At 49.4% G+C, this 20,681-nt stretch overlaps 1 protein-coding gene across 1 annotated transcript in view; it reads left to right on the forward strand.

Annotated features, from left to right (window-relative positions):
* The window catches only part of MUC16 (mucin 16, cell surface associated), a 111,732-nt gene that overhangs the window by 27,505 nt on the left and 63,546 nt on the right, over positions 1–20,681 (forward strand). The window contains exons 4-11 of the mRNA XM_079770497.1: positions 10,290–13,316; positions 14,624–14,748; positions 14,842–14,906; positions 17,133–17,305; positions 19,078–19,113; positions 19,348–19,413; positions 19,995–20,119; positions 20,206–20,273. Coding sequence (XP_079626623.1) covers positions 10,290–13,316; positions 14,624–14,748; positions 14,842–14,906; positions 17,133–17,305; positions 19,078–19,113; positions 19,348–19,413; positions 19,995–20,119; positions 20,206–20,273 — 3,685 coding nt within the window. The remainder of the gene's footprint in view (positions 1–10,289; positions 13,317–14,623; positions 14,749–14,841; positions 14,907–17,132; positions 17,306–19,077; positions 19,114–19,347; positions 19,414–19,994; positions 20,120–20,205; positions 20,274–20,681) is intronic.

Raw genomic sequence — 20,681 nt, forward strand, 5'->3', positions numbered from 1 at the left:
CAGCCCGGGGCTACTTTGCAGGGCACAACTCCCTTGGACACATTGACCACCGCTTCCAGCCCAGGCACTCACGGGGCTGCGACTCAAGGTTTCACATACTCACAGGTGACAACTCATGGGAGCAGGGAACCCGAGGATGTGTCAAGGACAACTCCTCCCTTTGTGGAGACAAGCAGCTCTCCTTCCCTGGAATCGGCCCCTAGCACAGTCTCCCCTTCCCCGATTTCTTCTCCTACAAGACCTGAAATCGGTTCCTCCCCTCCTCCTCTGGTCACCTCCGATTGGACCTCTGACCTGCTGCCGGCCACTGACGCCTTGGGCACCAGCGTGGATCCCGGAGCCCAATCCACTCCACATGTGAGCGAGAGCACAGCGCAGAGCCTGGACTCCTGGGCCACCTCCACAGGTACAGAGGCAGTTCACCTCTCGGGACACACAGCTGAGACCAGTGTGGGGACCACCAGTTTTGGACAGGAGACACATTCCTCTGCGCCAGGTGAGTCAGGGCCTCCCGAAGTGACTTCTCCAGTGGTTACCCCTTCCATCATGAGGGAAGCCAGAGTTTCCGCACCAGTGCCTGGCTCTTCTGAAACCACTTGGTCTGCGACAGAGTCGGCATCCTCAACGAGCCACGGCCTGGGGGAGACCAGCCAATTTCAGCCCATGAGCTCATCCGCGGAGACAGTGCCCATCTCTTCCCAAGTGCCCACTGATGCTGTTACTGAGGTCGCCAGGACAGAAGGCGTGTCCTCCAGCGGGACATTCTCCTCTGGCCCGCAGCACTCCACCGGGACACCAGACATCTCCACAGGAATGCCCGGGCTCTCCACATCCGCAGGCATGACAGAAGCTGAAGACGGAACCATCTCCACGCTAACAGGTCAGCCCGGGGCTACTTTGCAGGGCACAACTCCCTTGGACACATTGACCACCGCTTCCAGCCCAGGTACTCACAGGGCTGCGACTCAAGGTTTTACACACTCACAGGTGACGACTCTCGGGAGCAGGCGACCCGAGGATGTGTCAAGGACAAGTCCTCCCTTTGTGGAGACAAGCAGCTCTCCTTCCCTGGAATCGGCCCCTAGCACAGTCTCCCCTTCCAGTGTTTCTTCTCCTACAAGACCTGAGATCGGTTCCTCCGCTCCCCCTCTGGTCACCTCCGCTTGGACCTCTGACCTGCTGCCGGCCACTGACACCTTGGGCACCAGCGTGGATCCCGGAGCCCATTCCACTCCATATTTGACCGAGAGCACAGCGCAGAGCCTGGACTCCTGGGCCCCGTCCACAGGTACAGAGGCAGTTCACCTCTCGGGACACACAGCTGAGACCAGTGTGGGGACCACCAGTTTTGGACAGGAGACACATTCCTCTGCGCCAGGTGAGTCGGGGCCACCCGAAATGACTTCTCCAGTGGTTACCCCTTCCATCATGAAGGAAACCAGAGTTTCTGCACCAGTGCCTGGCTCTTCCGAAACCACTACGACTGCGACAGAGTCAGCATCCTCCAGGAGTCCCGTCCTGAGGGAGACCAGCCACTTTCAGCCCATGAGCTCAGTCTCAGAGATGGTGCTCTTCTCTTCCCAAGTGCCCACTGACGCTGTTACTGAGGTCGACAGGACAGAAGGCGTGTCTTCCAGTGGAACATTCTACTCTGGCACGCCTCCCTCCACCGGGACACCAGAAATCTCCACAGGAATGCCCGGGCTCTCCACCACCCCAGGCATGACAGAAGCTGCAGACGGGACCCTCTCCAAGCCAACAGGTCAACCTGGAGCTACGTCTCAGGGTACAACTCCCTTGGACACATGGACCACCGCCTCCAGCCCAGGAAATCACGGTGCTGCAACTCAAGGTTTCACACACTCACAGGTGACGACTCTCGGGAGCAGGGGACCCCAGTTTGTGTCAAGGACAAGTCCTCCCTTTGTGGAGACAAGCAGCTCTCCTTCCCTGGAATCGGCCCCTAGCACAGTCTCCCCTTCCAGTGTTTCTTCTCTTACAAGACCTGAGAGCGGTTCCTCCCCTCCTCCTCTGGTCACCTCCGCTTGGACCTCAAGCCTGCTGCCGGGCACTGACGCCTTGGGCACAAGCGTGATTCCCGGAGCCCAATCCACTCCACATGTGAGGGAGAGCACAGCGCAGAGCCTGGACTCCTGGGCCCCGTCCACAGGTACAGAGGCAGTTCACCTCTCCGGACACACAGCTGAGACCAGTGTGGGGACCACCAGTTTTGGACAAGAGACACATTCCTCTGCGCCAGGTGAGTTAGGGCCACCCGAAGTGACTTCTCCAATGGTTACCTCTTCCACCATGAGGGAAACCAGAGTTTCCGCACCAGTGCCTGGCTCTACCGAAACCACTTGGACTGTGACAGAGTCGGCTTCCTCCACGAGCCACGTCCTGGGCGAGACCAGCCCCTCCCAACCCATGAGCTCAGCCGCTGAGAAAGTGCCCGTCTCTTCCCAAGTGCCCACTGACGCTGTTACTGAGGTCGCCAAGACAGAAGGCGTGTCCTCCAGCGAGACATTCTCCTCTGGCCCGCCGCCCTCCACCGGGACAGCAGACATCTCCACAGGAATGCCCGGGCTCTCCACATCCACAGGCATGACAGAAGCTGAAGACGGAACCATCTCCACGCTAACAGGTCAGCCCGGGGCTACTTTGCAGGGCACAACTCCCTTGGACACATTGACCACCGCTTCCAGCCCAGGCACTCACGGGGCTGCGACTCAAGGTTTCACATACTCACAGGTGACAACTCATGGGAGCAGGGAACCCGAGGATGTGTCAAGGACAACTCCTCCCTTTGTGGAGACAAGCAGCTCTCCTTCCCTGGAATCGGCCCCTAGCACAGTCTCCCCTTCCCCGATTTCTTCTCCTACAAGATCTGAAATCGGTTCCTCCCCTCCTCCTCTGGTCACCTCCGATTGGACCTCTGACCTGCTGCCGGCCACTGACGCCTTGGGCACCAGCGTGGATCCCGGAGCCCAATCCACTCCACATGTGAGCGAGAGCACAGCGCAGAGCCTGGACTCCTGGGCCACCTCCACAGGTACAGAGGCAGTTCACCTCTCGGGACACACAGCTGAGACCAGTGTGGGGACCACCAGTTTTGGACAGGAGACACATTCCTCTGCGCTAGGTGAGTCAGGGCCTCCCGAAGTGACTTCTCCAGTGGTTACCCCTTCCATCATGAGGGAAGCCAGAGTTTCCGCACCAGTGCCTGGCTCTTCTGAAACCACTTGGTCTGCGACAGAGTCGGCATCCTCAACGAGCCACGGCCTGGGGGAGACCAGCCAATTTCAGCCCATGAGCTCATCCGCGGAGACAGTGCCCATCTCTTCCCAAGTGCCCACTGATGCTGTTACTGAGGTCGCCAGGACAGAAGGCGTGTCCTCCAGCGGGACATTCTCCTCTGGCCCGCAGCACTCCACCGGGACACCAGACATCTCCACAGGAATGCCCGGGCTCTCCACATCCGCAGGCATGACAGAAGCTGAAGACGGAACCATCTCCACGCTAACAGGTCAGCCCGGGGCTACTTTGCAGGGCACAACTCCCTTGGACACATTGACCACCGCTTCCAGCCCAGGTACTCACAGGGCTGCGACTCAAGGTTTTACACACTCACAGGTGACGACTCTCGGGAGCAGGCGACCCGAGGATGTGTCAAGGACAAGTCCTCCCTTTGTGGAGACAAGCAGCTCTCCTTCCCTGGAATCGGCCCCTAGCACAGTCTCCCCTTCCAGTGTTTCTTCTCCTACAAGACCTGAGATCGGTTCCTCCGCTCCCCCTCTGGTCACCTCCGCTTGGACCTCTGACCTGCTGCCGGCCACTGACACCTTGGGCACCAGCGTGGATCCCGGAGCCCATTCCACTCCATATTTGACCGAGAGCACAGCGCAGAGCCTGGACTCCTGGGCCCCGTCCACAGGTACAGAGGCAGTTCACCTCTCGGGACACACAGCTGAGACCAGTGTGGGGACCACCAGTTTTGGACAGGAGACACATTCCTCTGCGCCAGGTGAGTCGGGGCCACCCGAAATGACTTCTCCAGTGGTTACCCCTTCCATCATGAAGGAAACCAGAGTTTCTGCACCAGTGCCTGGCTCTTCCGAAACCACTACGACTGCGACAGAGTCAGCATCCTCCAGGAGTCCCGTCCTGAGGGAGACCAGCCACTTTCAGCCCATGAGCTCAGTCTCAGAGATGGTGCTCTTCTCTTCCCAAGTGCCCACTGACGCTGTTACTGAGGTCGACAGGACAGAAGGCGTGTCTTCCAGTGGAACATTCTACTCTGGCACGCCTCCCTCCACCGGGACACCAGAAATCTCCACAGGAATGCCCGGGCTCTCCACCACCCCAGGCATGACAGAAGCTGCAGACGGGACCCTCTCCAAGCCAACAGGTCAACCTGGAGCTACGTCTCAGGGTACAACTCCCTTGGACACATGGACCACCGCCTCCAGCCCAGGAAATCACGGTGCTGCAACTCAAGGTTTCACACACTCACAGGTGACGACTCTCGGGAGCAGGGGACCCCAGTTTGTGTCAAGGACAAGTCCTCCCTTTGTGGAGACAAGCAGCTCTCCTTCCCTGGAATCGGCCCCTAGCACAGTCTCCCCTTCCAGTGTTTCTTCTCTTACAAGACCTGAGAGCGGTTCCTCCCCTCCTCCTCTGGTCACCTCCGCTTGGACCTCAAGCCTGCTGCCGGGCACTGACGCCTTGGGCACAAGCGTGATTCCCGGAGCCCAATCCACTCCACATGTGAGGGAGAGCACAGCGCAGAGCCTGGACTCCTGGGCCCCGTCCACAGGTACAGAGGCAGTTCACCTCTCCGGACACACAGCTGAGACCAGTGTGGGGACCACCAGTTTTGGACAAGAGACACATTCCTCTGCGCCAGGTGAGTTAGGGCCACCCGAAGTGACTTCTCCAATGGTTACCTCTTCCACCATGAGGGAAACCAGAGTTTCCGCACCAGTGCCTGGCTCTACCGAAACCACTTGGACTGTGACAGAGTCGGCTTCCTCCACGAGCCACGTCCTGGGCGAGACCAGCCCCTCCCAACCCATGAGCTCAGCCGCTGAGAAAGTGCCCGTCTCTTCCCAAGTGCCCACTGACGCTGTTACTGAGGTCGCCAAGACAGAAGGCGTGTCCTCCAGCGAGACATTCTCCTCTGGCCCGCCGCCCTCCACCGGGACAGCAGACATCTCCACAGGAATTCTCTGGCTCTCGACCTCCCCAGGCATGACAGAAGCTGCAGAAGAGACCCTCACCACGCCAACTGGTCAACCTGGGGCTACGTCACAGGGTACCACTCTCTTGGACACAAGGAACACCGCCTCAGGCCCAGGGACTCACGGGGCTGCAACTCAAGGTTTCACACACTCACAAGTGACGACTCTAGGGAGCAGGGGAGCCGAGTATGTGTCAAGGACAAGTCCTCCCTTTGTGGAGACAAGCACCTCTCCTTCCCTGGAATCGGCCCCTAGCACAGTCTCCCCTTCCAGTGTTTCTTCTCTTACAAGACCTGAGAGCGGTTCCTCCCCTCCTCCTCTGGTCACCTCCGCTTGGACCTCTGGCCTACTGCCGGCCACTGATGCCTTGGGCAGCAGCGTGGATCCCGGAGCCCAATCCACTCCGCATGTGATCGAGAGCACAGCGCAGAGCCTGGACTCCTGGGCCCCCTACACAGGTACAGAGGCAATTCACCTCTCAGGACACACAGCTGAGACCAGTGTGGGGACCACCAGTTTTGGACAAAAGACACATTTCTCTGCGCCAGGTAGGTCAGGGCCACCCGAAGTGACTTCTCCAGTGGTTACCCCTTCCATCATGAGGGAAACCAGAGTTTCCGCACCAGTGCCTGGCTCTTCCGAAACCACTTGGACTGTGACAGAGTCGGCTTCCTTCACGAGCCATGTCCTGGGTGAGACCAGCTCCTCCCAACCCATGAGCTCAGCCGCGGAGACTGTGCCCGTCTCTTCCCAAGTGCCCACTGACGCTGTTACTGAGGTTGCCAAGACAGAAGGCATGTCCTCCAGAGGGACATTCTACTCTGGCCTGCCGCCCTCCACCGGAACACCAGACATCTCCATAGGAATGCCCTGGCTCTCCACCTCCCCAAGCATGACAGAAGCTACAGATGGGACCCTCTTCACGCCAACTGGTCAGCCTGGGGCTACTTCGCAGGGCACAACTCCCTTGGACACATTGACCACCACTTCCAGCCCAGGCACTCACGGGACTGCGACTCAAGGTTTCACACACTCACAGGTGACGACTTTCGGGAGCAGGCGACCCGAGGATGTGTCAAGGACAAGTCCTCCCTTTGTGGAGACAAACACCTCTCCTTCCCTGGAATCGGCCCCTAGCACAGTCTCCCCTTCCAGTGTTTCTTCTGCTACAAGACCTGAGAGCGGTTCCTCCCCTCCTCCTCTGGTCACCTCAGCTTGGACCTCTGGCCTCCTGCCGTCCACTGACGCCTTGGGCACCAGCGTGGATCCCGGAGCCCAATCCACTCCACATGTGATCGAGAGCACAGCGCAGAGCCTGGACTCCTGGGCCCCCTCCACAGGTACAGAGGCAGTTCACCTCTCCGGATGCACAGCTGAGACCAGTGTGGGGATCACCAGTTTTGGACAGGAGACACATTCCTCTGCGCCAGGTGAGTCAGGGCCACCCGAAGTGACTTCTCCAGTGGTTACCCCTTCCATCATGAGGGAAACCAGAGTTTCCGCACCAGTGCCTGGCTCTACCGAAAACACTTGGACTGTGACAGAGTCAGCGTCCTCCACGAGCCACGTCCTGGGCGAGACCAGCCCCTCCCACTCCATGAGCTCAGCCGCGGAGACAGTGCCCATCTCTTCCCAAGTGTCCACTGACTATGTTACTGAGGTCGCCAAGACAGAAGGCGTGTCCTCCAGCGGGACATTCTACTCTGGACTGCCGCCCTCCACCGGGACAGCAGACATCTCCACCGTAATGCCCGGGCTCTCCACCTCCTCAGGCATGACAGAAGCTGCAGAAAGTACGTTCACCACGCCAACAGGTCAGCCCGGGGCTACGTCGCAAGGCACAACTCCCTTGGACACATGGACCACCGCCTCCAGCCCAGGCACTCACGCGGCTGCGACTCAAGGTTTCACACACTCACAGGTGACGACTCACGGGAGCAGGCGACCCGAGGATGTGTCAAGGACAAGTCGTACCTTTGTGGAGACAAGCAGCTCATCTTACCTGGAATCGGCCCCTAGCACAGTCTCCCCTTCCAGTGTTTCTTCTCCTACAAGACCTGAGATCGGTTCCTCCCCTCCTCCTCTGATCACCTCCGCTTGGACCTCTGGCCTGTTCCCAGCCACTGACACCTTGGGCATCAGCGTGGATCCCGGAGCCCAATCCACTCTACATTTGAGCGAGAGCACAGCGCAGAACCTGGACTCCTGGGCCCCCTCCACAGGTACAGAGGCAGTTCACCTCTCCGGACACACAGCTGAGACCAGTTTGGGGACCACTAGCTTTGGACAGGAGACACATTCCTCTCTCCCCTTCCACTCTCTGTCATTCATAATCACATATCCCCTGTGAACTTCATCTTTCTTAATTTATACTACTATTTTCCCTTCCATACCTTAGTTGTTTACGTTGTCAGTAGTTAACTCTGGCCAATTGTGCCTCTGTCTTTTCATCTTAGTTTGTCCACTATCGGTCTGGGTTTGAAGTCATTTACTCATACTCATGTGCATATACCTCCTCAGTGAACTCATTTTTTTAGATCCCCCTTTCTGGTATCATGGTAGTCTTTCCTCAACTAAGACCTTTCTGATTGTCACTTCACCTCTTCTTTGTCAGAAGGCCTATTTTCCTTTTCCCTATCAGTTTTTTTTTTTTTTTTTTGGCAATCAGTACATTTCTAGCCCATGGATATTCTTTTTAATCCACCATTGCAAAGAGTCTAACTCCATTAGTTTCAACATAATTTCCCTCTTAAACCTTCATTACCACTATCTCTTCAACCAGCCCATCCACCAATGCTCTTACTTTCTCACATACCACCTCTCATACAGTAGACGCTAACTTTTGGACAGAGATTAGCAGTGCTTCTGAAATCTTGGTTATTGTTAATAGTCTCAAACCTTGGGCCCAGCCAGTGAGGACATCTTTATTGCCCATTTTGATTACCACAGTAGCAGAGAATGTGGACTTAGGAATAGTTACAAGTGCTTCTGATGTTTCTCCACTCTCAGCACAGTTGACAAGTAAGAACCCCAATAATTATTTGTTGTGGTGAGTTGTTCAAGTGTTGTAGGTTGTTTAAGAGCATCCCTGGATTGTACTCATAAATGCCTGTAGGACCCTCCACATACACACAGTTGTGACTTCCTCTTTGGGAATATTTTTCCAGTCTGAGATCTACTGAATTATAAAATTCTTGCTACGACCCCCATCACCACCAAAATGGACGTTTTTTCCTCATGTCCTTTTCATTTTAGACCCCACGGGATCCTGAAATTCAGTTATAAAATATAAATTGTGGTTATTAACAAAGGTTTAGTATACAAGAAAACTCTCAATTCAGATTTCCATGCTATCTTGTCAGTAGCTGTGTGACCTTGACAAATTATGATTTCATAGGTTTTATTTTTCTCTTCTGTAAAATACAATAATAGAGTGTACTTGCAATGTTCTTGTGATAAAGAGAAAAATGATGTTAAGTGATTTACAATTGCTCATCATTACCACTATCACCACCACCGTCATCAAACACATGGGAATCACTTTAGGATGTCTATTCTCAGAAATAAGTTTTTCAGGTTATTCTTAGCAACATAGGGCATGGCTTCACCATCAGAGTCAAAATCCTCTTAATTTCGTCTCTCCCTGCACTAAGCTTCAGTAGGCTTTGTGGTCTGTATTGAGAAGCCTCCAGGTAGTTCCTCCTCTTTCCTGGGAACCATTTTCTGAAGCCCTGGTCAATAGCCATTGTCTCAGCCAGTGACACTCTACTCTTTCTCAGAGGCTGACTTCTAGTCACATTGGCCAGCTAGTGTGGTTCCTGGCAAATTTAATCCAGTGAACATTTATTTTGTATTAAAGTACAAAAAGTAGAAGTAGTAGTAACAGTGGCAATAATTGTAGTAATAACAGTAGTTATGACTCTAGTAATAATAACAGTAGTAATAACTCTAATAGTCATAATAACAATAGTAATAGGTGGTAATAATGGTAGTGACAGCAGTAATGATAAGTAGTAGCAGTGGTAGTATTAACAGTAGTAGTCACAGCAGTAATGGTAAGTAGTAATAGTTGCAGTAGTAACTATTAACAAGAGTAGTAGTAGCAGCAGTAATGGAAGGTAGTGACAGTGTGTTAGTAACAGTAGTAATGGTAGGAAGTAGCAGTGAGAGTAATAATAGTAGCAGTGACACTAATAGTAGTAGATAGTAGCAGTGAGAGTAATAACAGTACTAATAGTAGATAGCAATAGTGTAGTAGTAATAACGTCTTATTGTGAGCCAGGAGGCACTGTTCTTGTTACATTTTTATCAACACTCTGAGATGGCCACTATACATTATAGATGAGAAAATGAAGGTCTAGCAAGATTTGATAATACATCTATTTAGTGGAGAAGCCAAAATCTTAGTGTGGGACTATCTTATTCTAGAACCCAAGGACTTATGCACAAAGATATATGATTTCTGTCAACTAAGAGGACACCTGCCTATGTATATATACATCCATGTGTTCATTCATTAAGTCACTAATTCAACAAATATTTATTGAGCACCTATTATATGCCAAGCAGGCAGACATGAATAGCTATTACTAAGGAGACTGGGGTGTGGTGCAGTGCAGGTTCAGAGAATATGATGAGATAATGAGAAGGGAGAGATTAACTCTGATGTGAATTTGTAAAGGTAGATTTGAGCTGAGGTTTGAAATAGAACAGAAAGTAAGGAATCTGATGAGGGATGATTATGTCAAGCAGAGAAAACTGTTTGAACAAAGAATCCGAGGATGGAGAGTACAGAAAACACTTGGGAGCAGGGAGTGGTCAACTGGGAGTTACAAGATAGTACAGGGAAGGTAGTGGAATGCCAATAGTACAGGGACGGTAGGGGAATGCCAATCATAATTCCTTTTCCCTTTCCAGAAACATTGTAGGTACATTTTGGGCAGAGACATTGCTCTCCCTTTCCTCATGTGAAGAAATAAATAAGCTCTTGCCAGTCCAGTAAGTGGTAATCATTCTGTGAAAACTCTGTGTCCATCTCACAACTTACAGGGCTGCCAACAGGAGGGACAGAGAGGGCACAGATCACCACCACAGCGACCTTGACCACCAGAGCATCTACTTCCTCTTTGGAAATGCTGACTTTCCTCAGGACATCAAGTAAAATGGCCAGTGCAAGCACAACAGGAGTGATGATCACAACCCCAGGTGTTTCCCATGATATGTTAGAGATGACATCCTTCTTGGCCACCAGACCTGGAGTAGGGACCAGCACCGCAGTTTCCAGGACAACGCCACCCATGTTCAGTAGAAGACCAGCAACCATACCTGCACCAGTCTTTAGTTCTTGGACAAAGACCAGCACTGCTGTTCCAACTCTGATCATTTCCCCTGGTGAACCAGATACAAGAGTCCCTTTGATCACCCATCCTGCAAATACCAGCCCAATTTTGCTCCAAACAACTCCCAGTGTTTTCCATACTGAATCAGATAGCACACCACCCTTGATGGCCACCAGTCCTGGGACAGAAACGAGTTCAACTGTTCTGGCTACAACTGTCCAACCTGTTGTATCAGAGGTGGTGACCTCACAGGCTACTAGTTCTGGGGCAGATACCAGCACAACTTTTCCAATTTCAATAATTTCCCCAGATCAACTGGAGACCACACCTTCATGGACCACCTATTATGGGACAGAAGTCAGGTCAGCTGTTCCAACTAGGACTGATTCCTCTGGTGAGCCACATACAACAGTCTTACTTGTCACCCATACTGCAAAGACCAAGACAACCCCCAGTGTTTCCCCTAGTGAATCAGAACCGACACTCTCAGTGGCCACCGACTTTGGGACAGAAACCAGTTCAGCTCTTCCAACTCTGACTGTCTCTTCTGGTGTACCAGATATGATGACCTCACAGATCACTAGCTCTGAGACAGATGCCAGTACAGCTGTTCCAAATCTGACTCTTTCTCCAGGTGGACCAGCAACCACAGCCTCATTGGCCAATTATCCTGGAGTACAGACCAGTTCAGCCATTCCACCTCCAACTGTCTCTTTTACTGTGCCAGGGCTGGTGACCTCACTCGTTACCATTTCTGGGGCAGAGACCAATACAACTTTTCCAACTCTGACTGATTCCTTACATGAACTAGAGACCACAGACTCATGGGTTACCTCTTCTAGGACAGAAGCCAGTTCCATTGTTCCAACTTCAACTGTCTCCCCTGGTGAGACAGATACAACAGCCTCATGGATCCATTCTGCAGGGACCAACACACCTGTTTCCAGAACAATTCCAAATTTTTCCCATAGTGAATCAAATAGCACACCTTCAACTGCTATTAGTCCTAGGTCAGAAGATAGTTCAGTCATTCCAACTACCACTATCTTCCCTGGTTTACCAGGGAATGATACCACATTGGTTACTGGTTATGGAGGAGAAACAAGTACAACTTTTCCAACTATGACTGATTTCCCACATGAACCAGAGACCACAGCCTCATGGTTCAACCGTTTTGAGACAGAAGTCAGGTCAGCTATTCCAACTCTGACTGTTTCCCCTGGTGAACCAGATACAAGAGTCCCTTTGATCACCCATCCTGCAAATACCGGCCCAATTTTCCCCAAAACAACTCCCAATGTTTCCCATAATGAATCAGACAGCACTCCCTTGATGGCCACCAGTCCTCCAGCTACAACTGTCCAAACTGTTGTACCAAAGGTGGTGACCTCACAGGCTACTAGTTCTGGGACAGAGACCAGCACAACTTTTTCAATTTTGACTAATTCCCAAGTTCATCTGGAGACCACAGCTTCATGGGTCACCCAGTTTGAAACAGAAGCCAGGTCAGCAGTTCCAACTCTGATTGTGTCCCCTGGTGAGCCAGATGCAACAGTTTCCATGGTCACCCATCCTTCAGAGACCAGCCCAATTGTTTCCCAAACGACTTTCAATTTTCCCCATAGTGAATTAGACAGCACAATCTCAATGGTCACCATTCCTGGGGCAGAATCCAGTTCACCTGTTCCAGCTACAACTGTCCAACCTGTTGTGCCAGAGGTGGTGACCTCACAGGCTACTAGTTCTGCGGCAGAGACCAGCACAACTTTTCCAACTTTGACAATTTCCCCAGATCAACTGGAGACCACACCCTCATGGACCACCCATTATGGGACAGAAGTCAGGTCGGCTGTTCCAACTCAGACTGATTCCTCTGGTGAGCCACATAGAACAGTCTTACTTGTCACCCATCCTGCAGAGACCAGCCCAACAGTGTCCAAGACAACCCCCAGTGTTTCCCCTAGTGAATCAGAATCCACACTCTCGGTGGCCACTGACTTTGGGACAGAAACCAGTTCAGCTCTCCCAACTCTGACTGTCTCTCCTGGTGTACCAGATAAGGTGACCTCACAGGACACTATTTCTGAAACAGATGACAGCACTGTTATTCCAACTCTGACTCTTACTGTTGGTGAACCAGAGACTACAGCCTTATTGGTCACCCACCCCAATACAGAGACAAGCACAAATTTTCTTGCTTCAACTATTTTTCCTCATTTACCAGATACCACAGCCTCACTATCCATCCAACCTGGGATGGACCTCAGCACAACTATTTCAACTTCAACTCTTTTCCATGGTTCATCAGACTCCACAAGCTTACTGGCCACCAGCCCTGCATCAGAGGCCAGTACAGGTCTCCCATCTCTGACTGTTTCCCCTGCTGTTCTTGAGCCTGCCAGTACCCCTGCAACCACGGGTGAGCCTTATACTGTGGCTTCCTGGAGCACAATAACCTCTCCACCTACAACCTCAGTTGGTCTCCCAGAATTTTCTAACACTGTGACTGGAGGCACTGTGACCTTGACTGCAGCTAAAAGCAGCCCGGAAGGACTAAGTCCAACCACTATCCTGAAAACTACAACTCTTGCAGCCACTAAATTAGCTGCCACAGGTTCAGACCACACTGTGGCCGAGACTACAGCCACTTTCAGTACACTGTCTGAAAGTTCCTTTGTCCCTGTGACCACACCGGAGATGTCCACCGTGGCCTATGTGAGTGTGACTTCAAGAACAAGTAAGAATAACATTTTTATTCTTTCTATCTATCTATCTATCTATCTATCTATCTATCTATCTATCTATCTATGATATATAGTTTTTAACTATTTTAATGTACAATTCAGTGGCATTAATTACTTCCATATCACCACTATTTCTAAACTATTTTTATCACCTCAAACAGGATCTGTGTGCCCATTAGGCAGTAACTCCCCTTTTCCTACTCACCACCCCCCACCTCCATCCCTGGTAACCTCTAATTACTTACTGTCTCCATGAATTTTCCTATTATAGATATCTCATATAAGAGAAATTGTGCAATATAACTGGCCTTTTGTGTCTTGCTTATTTTAGTTAACATAATGCTTTCAAGGGGCCTCCTTGCCATAGTATGTATCAGAACTTTATTCCTGTTTATGGATAAATATCCTGTTGTGTGGATAGATCACATTTTATTTGTTCATTTATCTGTTGATGGAAAATTGGGCCTTTTCCACCTTTGACTATTGTGAATCATGCTGCTATGAACATGGATGCACAAGCATCCATTGGAGTCCTAGTTTCTAATTATTTTGGGGATATACCGCAGGTTCTCATATAACATTGATTCGTTCAACACCATTTCATTATAACATTGATGAGATGGTGTATGAACACAACTCTTTTTTATATCACTTAGCTTATGTAAGATTGGTTTCTTTGTACATTATTTCACTTGAAGTCACAGAACCTATTGACAATGTTACACGAGGACTTACTGTACTAAAAAAGGAATTGTTGGGTCATTTGATTTATTGGTTTCTCAGAGCTGCCATGACCAAGTACCACAAACTGGGAGGCTTCAACCACAGAAACTTGTTCTGAAGGCTGGAAGGGAGAATGCATACAACATACACCTTAGAGTCATCCCACATGAGGGTGAGGGAGCTGGGGTGCTTATCATCCAGCTCCCACCTGTCATTGCTAGAGGGATGCTCTCTGGGCCTGATGATCTTCCCAAGACAAAGAGGTTTAGGTTCTGGCCTGTGCTGAGATGGTAAGAGTCAAGGGGAAACAGGGTGCCCAGATCTTCTCCATTTGCTCTGTTTGCACTTCTGCGCAGTCTACATCCCAGAAACCCACGTGGTCCTGGGGAAATAATGGTTGGTCACCCTGCGTGAGGGGGTCTTGGACAGTGACTGCTACACGAGATGTCTCAAGGAAGACAGCCTAGGCCAGGCCCCAACTCAGCACTGAAATTAAGACATGTCCTTAGAGCCCTCCCTCCCTCAGCCCCAGGCCTGACCAAGGATCGGCCTCACTTTACTCTCCCCCTCCCTGCAGCTGCAGTTCCTTTCTTGATGCCTTTTATTGTCAACTTCACCATCACTAACCTGCGCTACACAGAGGACATGGGAAACCTGGGCTCTGAGATATTCAATGCCACTGAGAGGCACCTGCAGCGACTGGTGAGAGCCCCCCAACAATTCTCACTTCCTTCCAACCCTGCCACACCCTGCTGTCTTGGCCACTCTGCTCATCTGCCTCTCATGCCTTCACAGCTGGGGCCCTTGTTCAAGAACAGCATCGGTTCCCTCTATGCTGGCTGCAGATTGACCTTGCTCAGGTAAGACCTCCTCTTCAGTACCTATAGGAAACCTACTTCTTTCCTTTCTTGGCCCTCTACACCCTGGTCAACCACAGTCCCTTGGGCCTTTGCGGAGAGGCAGGCTAACACAGTGTATCCAAATGCCTGAGTTGGAACCCTGGTTCTTCCATTTGCTAGCTGTGTGACTTTGGACAAGTCACATAACTTCTCTGTTCTTCAATAACACTATCTATAAAATGGTGATAATAACAGTGCCTTACTCTTGGAGTTGTTAATTCTTCATCCCAATGCCTGCGTCATTTTGAGCGCTCAATTAATGGGATCCTGTCGTACCAGCCAGTGTAGCATTTTTACCAACTGTGTTCCCAGAGTCCCTGACACTCTCCCTGTCCCAGTTCATATCTACCCTATTGGAGAAAAACTCTGGACATTGAAGCTCTGCAGTTTATTCCCTGAAAAGAGAGGGATTTCCCAAAGGAAGTCTTACTGAACAAAGGGAAAAACAAATCAAATGTTGAGTACCAGCAGAATATATTGTGATCTTAAAATTCTCAAATGGACCTGAACTCTGCAGAAATGGACTGTCTTCTTTTCTTTGCCTACACCCATACCTGTGTCATCTGAGGTCAATGGGCTCAGGAGCCTATCCTTACACTTAATGACCTTATGGCCTCTCTGAGCTACTCCATCCAGCCAACTCAAGTCATCCTGCCGGAGAGGTGGGGTTCTCTACCCACATCACTCAATGAGGAGAGATTGCTGATACGTTATAGACCAGTGTCCAATTGCTGAGCCCACCATACCTGCCCCCATATCTCCATAATATGGGGTAACCAATAACAATAATAATATTGCTCATGGTATATGCCATCCAATAAATGTAAGTGATTTACACTTTTTCTATTCATTCATCCTCACTGCAATATGATTATTGTCTGGCCTTGTAGAGTAGTTGAGTTGCGTGCTTAGGGGGAGCTAGGATTAGACCTGGAGTTCTGGTTCTAGAGTTCCTGCTTTTAACCACAATACCAGCAGGCCTCGACCTCCCTGGCTCAACCATTTTCATTTTTAAAAAGAGCCTTTGGACTTGGGTTATATCTGCCCATATTAAATGTGCTAGAAATTAAAACAAAATTTATTCATTAAAATAATAAACCTATTACATGTTAATATAAATTACATATTTTTATAAACAATAACCATATCCCCCTCCTGCCCCCCTCCCAAAGAAGCACAATGAGAAGAGGGCCATCATTTACATTTTTATTAGTCCTTTTAATGTGTGACTTAGTAGAAGATACCAGGATATCTGCTTCTGCATTCTATTTTTTACAATATTTCACCTCATAGCCACTGGAAAAAATGTCACTGAATACTCCTGAGAAAATGAATGTAAAAATAATGTCTTAGGATTATTATGAAAATATCATATACTTGATGGATTCCCTGTAATAGTTTTGAGAACACTAGAGGTCCCTGGGCCGCACTTTGAGAATGGCTACGTGACACTATGTAGGTATAAAATGGGAATGTTTTGAATAGCATGGATCATAAAAAGCAGAATTGACAGGCAAGGGAGGAAGGCATTCTTTTGTAGATCCCCTGCTTTGAGTGAAACATTTTAGGGTCAGCTTAAATTCAGGACAAAGTTATTTTTTGACCAATTGCCCTGGTTTCTTCTTAACTTGTTTTCCTTCAGATTGGTTGCCTGCCTAAAATGTGTTCCTTGGCCTTGGGATTTGCCAACTTGAAATAAAATACCCCCTCAGGCTCAGTGTCACAACCAGCCACAGGGGTGATCACTTACCTTCCCAAAGGTCTTCAGTTCTCTTGCTTTTCCCTTCCACATGCTGGCTGGCCCCAGGATCCTCAGGATTTTTTTCCCTGGAGTCCCATATCCCTAACCCCATGGCCCAAGCAGGACTAATGTATTACGGGAGTGACACCATCTGTATTTACCTGCATGAATGGACAGGGAGTGTCCTGGGGCTTGTAGTTGAGACAATGAGCTTCAGCCAATTAATAAAAAGATAATAGGGACAAGAAGAAGAACATTGTGTAGGGAGAAGCTGTAGGAACCTGTAGAACACTGCATTTAAGAAGGTGGGGGATCTGGATTCCCCCATGAAACAGAAAGAGTTGTGTTTAAGAAAGCAGGGGAGGGTGATGTTATAAAAACTAAGAGAGGGGTGATCAAGAGTATTCACCTCTCATGTCTCAGTTCCCATGTCCCTCCTTCCCCAGGGCTGAAAAGGAGGGAGCAAGCACCACAGTAGGTGCGATCTGCACCCACCACACAGATCCCACAGGCTTCCGGCTGGACAGAGAACAGCTGTACTGGGAGCTAAGCCGGCAGACCCATGGTGTCACTCGGCTGGGTCCCTACACCCTGGACAGGAATAGTCTCTTCGTCAATGGTGAGTAGCTCTGCTGCAATGGGATCTCCTCCTGCTCCCCAGGTGGGGTCTCCTTGGAGTGCATTTCTCTGTACCCATGTTTCTCTCTACCCGTAGAATTTCCATGGGGGCTCAACTCTCCCTTCATAACACCTAAAAAGCACCTTTTAAGGTTAAAAAAAAGGTGCTAGTCTTCTTCATCCCAATGACCATTCACAGAAGCTCAAATGGAGCATGCAGACATCAAGGAAAGAAGAGGGTAAAGTAAGCCCATGGCAGTCAATACAAGAGCCAGTGGGTTCCCAGGGCAGTGTCTAATCTGCTTCTTTCACTTCCTTGTGGCAGTTGTGGTCTTTTACCCATTCTCCAAGGGCCAGCTGGAATTATACCCACCTGAGAAACAAGCAACAAAGCTGCTAGTAATGATTTAGCAATAAATTCCTTTGCATCCATATTCTTAGCAACAACACCCATAATAATACCTACAATAAAGGGTGATATTTACTGAGGGATTCCTGTGATGCAGAATGTTATATGTATTATGTATTACTAACCCTGCCAACTTCTCTAAGATATCAGGTATATCTTGCAGAAGAGAAAACAGGCCTGGTGGGGAAATTAACTTTCCCAAGATCAGATAATTAATGTAGGTGGTGGTGTCAGGATTCAAACCCTAAATTAACTCTAAAATCTAGGCCCCTTAACTACTAGGCTACACAGCAGACTAACCCAGCAAAAACAAGCCTCAAACCTCAGAACAGGAAGGCATACCAAGGGGCCTCACTATAACTGTTTAAACTAAAGCTTGATTAATTGTAGCCCCATTACATCACTGTGGATGCTTTCTTATTAGCTGTATTAAAACCTATATTGGATTTCATTAGTCCTTGGAGAGTACTTAAAAGAAGTAGTTACTAGTGCAGGCTTTGGTGAATTACAGATCTTGCTTTTATCAAGCCCTGGCCCTTCCTTTGACTTACTATGTGACCCTGGGCAAGCCATGACCTCTCTAAGCTTCAGTGTCCATTTTCAGAATAGAAAGGTCACTTAAGTTGATTGCAATAAAAGCTGAATAGTACAACTAAATCACAAGGCTCCACTTGGCCCCTTCTGAGAGATAAGGGTTTTCAAAAAACCCAGGCAGTCCATCAAATATAAAAGAAGTCAGTTTTACTTGCATTATTTCCAGAGCATCAAAGAGGATCTGTTCCATGATCCAGAACCGTACTTATTCAAATCCTCTTTTTCCCATTTCCTCTTTTTAAACTTTGTAGTTTCTGATTGACACCCAGTGTTTGCTCTCTCCACAAGCCCAGCTCCCTCTCCATCTCTCTCCTGTGTTATCTCAATTCAATATTACAGAAGTCCGAGAACTATATCGTCACAGATTGAGCTGTCTTTGGAGAGTAGGAGAGTGGGAGAAACTGAAAGAGTAAGGACAAAATTATAATTAATAGGTAAAGAAAACACAAATATAGAGACACTCATATAAAATTGTTGTCCCTATTATTCATTTGATAAGGTTGCTAATATTCTAGGCACTTAGTAAACCCCATTAGATTGGGGATGCTTTGGTCATTACTGTCTTTCTGGTTAATGACTATGAGAATGAAATTATCATTAGTATCAGGGTATTATGCAGTTAACTCATAAAGAATACTGTTATTATTTACTGATGTTTCTCAGAGAAAGCACTCAGGGAGGTTTGTATACTTATGTTTCTATTTCTACCCCTTACCCTATTCTTAACCTCCTCCCACCATCATATTCTCTCTCTCTTTGCTTCTCTGTAGGTTATAACCATCGATACTGGATCCCCACCACCAGCAGTGAGTAATGAGAGCCGCGATGTCCTATGTCTCTGGGACCCTTCCTCCCTAAACCTAGTTCCCAGGAAGAAAGTATCACCCATCCCCCAGGTTGTCAACCCCAGAGTAGCTGCAGCCCAGCAGAAGCCTCAGGTTAAGCCAAGTTAGAGATGCAAGTTCCCATGAACAGCCCTCCCCTTTCATTGCTTCATGATAGGGCTCAACAATTTCTATTCATAGTGTATTTTCTTTCAGCTTTGGTGACCTCCACATTCTCTCCAGGACCAGCAGCATCTCTGAGCCCTACCCCCAGCTCTACAGGTAGCAATCTAACCTCTGAGTCCCATTAAACCTCAGCTCTCATTCCGTGGCTGATGAATTCCTGCAGGCTCTGGACCATGATGCCTACCCAGTGCAACCTGTTCCCCTTTCTCTCTCGGGCCCTAATCTCTGGCCACAGCAGCATCATTTTTTCCTCCAAGAACTCAGCTGTACCTGGTTCCTCCTTGTCCTCCAAATCTCAGCCCAGCATGCTCTTGCTCAGACCACCATTTCCTTCGTGGCAATTCCTATGATTTGGATATCTGACTGCTCAAGTATTTTGGGCTGAGTGCAAAAGGTCTCGGCCCAGATGTCCCATTGAAATGTCCACAGCTTTTCAGCCTTTGAACACTCTGGGATGAAAAGATTGAGGTTCCCTTTTGAACTAATGTCATACATCTAACATGGAGGTCCCTTCTCCCCCTTTGGCTGGCTGAGGAGGGAGGGCATCCCAGATAGGATATCTCAGGCCTCAACAACTGGACACTATGATCCAAGAGATAATACTAGTCCCTTCCTCCCATATACAGCTCAGCCTAAGCCTGTGATGGGTTTCCTCTCTTTCCCTCTCTCCACTGCAGATGTGGGCCCAGCCCCAGTGCCTTTCACCCTCAACTTCACCATCACCAACATGCTCTACACCCCAGACATGAGGCACCCAGGCTCTGCGAAGTTCAACTCCACTGAGAGGGCTTTGAATCACCTGGTAAGAGCCCATCAATGCCTACCCTAGCCTTCCATGTTCTTGTCCCACCAGTCTCTTCAACTTACCTCCATTTGCCTCCTCCCCAGCTTGGTCCTTTGTTCAAGAACACCAGCATTGGCCCACTGTACTCTGGCTGCCGACTGGCCCTGCTCAGGTATGACTTCCCTTCCTAACACATATGCAGGGCATTGTCACAGGCAAGCTCACCTGGAGGTGAATACCTGAATGTGACAACTACAGAGAAAGAGTCATATGTGATTGGAAGGTATCCCCTCTGACTGAGTGCAACAGAGAGAGCTTCCTGAAAGAGCTGTCTGTCAAAGGTCTTCAATTATTTGGATAAGCAAATCCACAGAGCATTCATGCTCATTGGTCAGAAAATGCAGCATTGACTCATTAAGCAAACATCAAATGAGACACCTCAGGTAACACCCTCTAACAGAAGCTAAGGGCAATGAGAGAATCAGTCATGGGCCCTTTCCTCAAATCTCAGCTGCCATATAGACTTAAAGTCATCATATGAATGGGATTAATACAATGATAAAGCACTACACAGGGGCCA

Source organism: Cnephaeus nilssonii (assembly GCF_951640355.1).
Source record: "Cnephaeus nilssonii genome assembly, chromosome: 5".
NCBI classification, from domain to species: Eukaryota; Metazoa; Chordata; class Mammalia; order Chiroptera; family Vespertilionidae; genus Cnephaeus; species Cnephaeus nilssonii.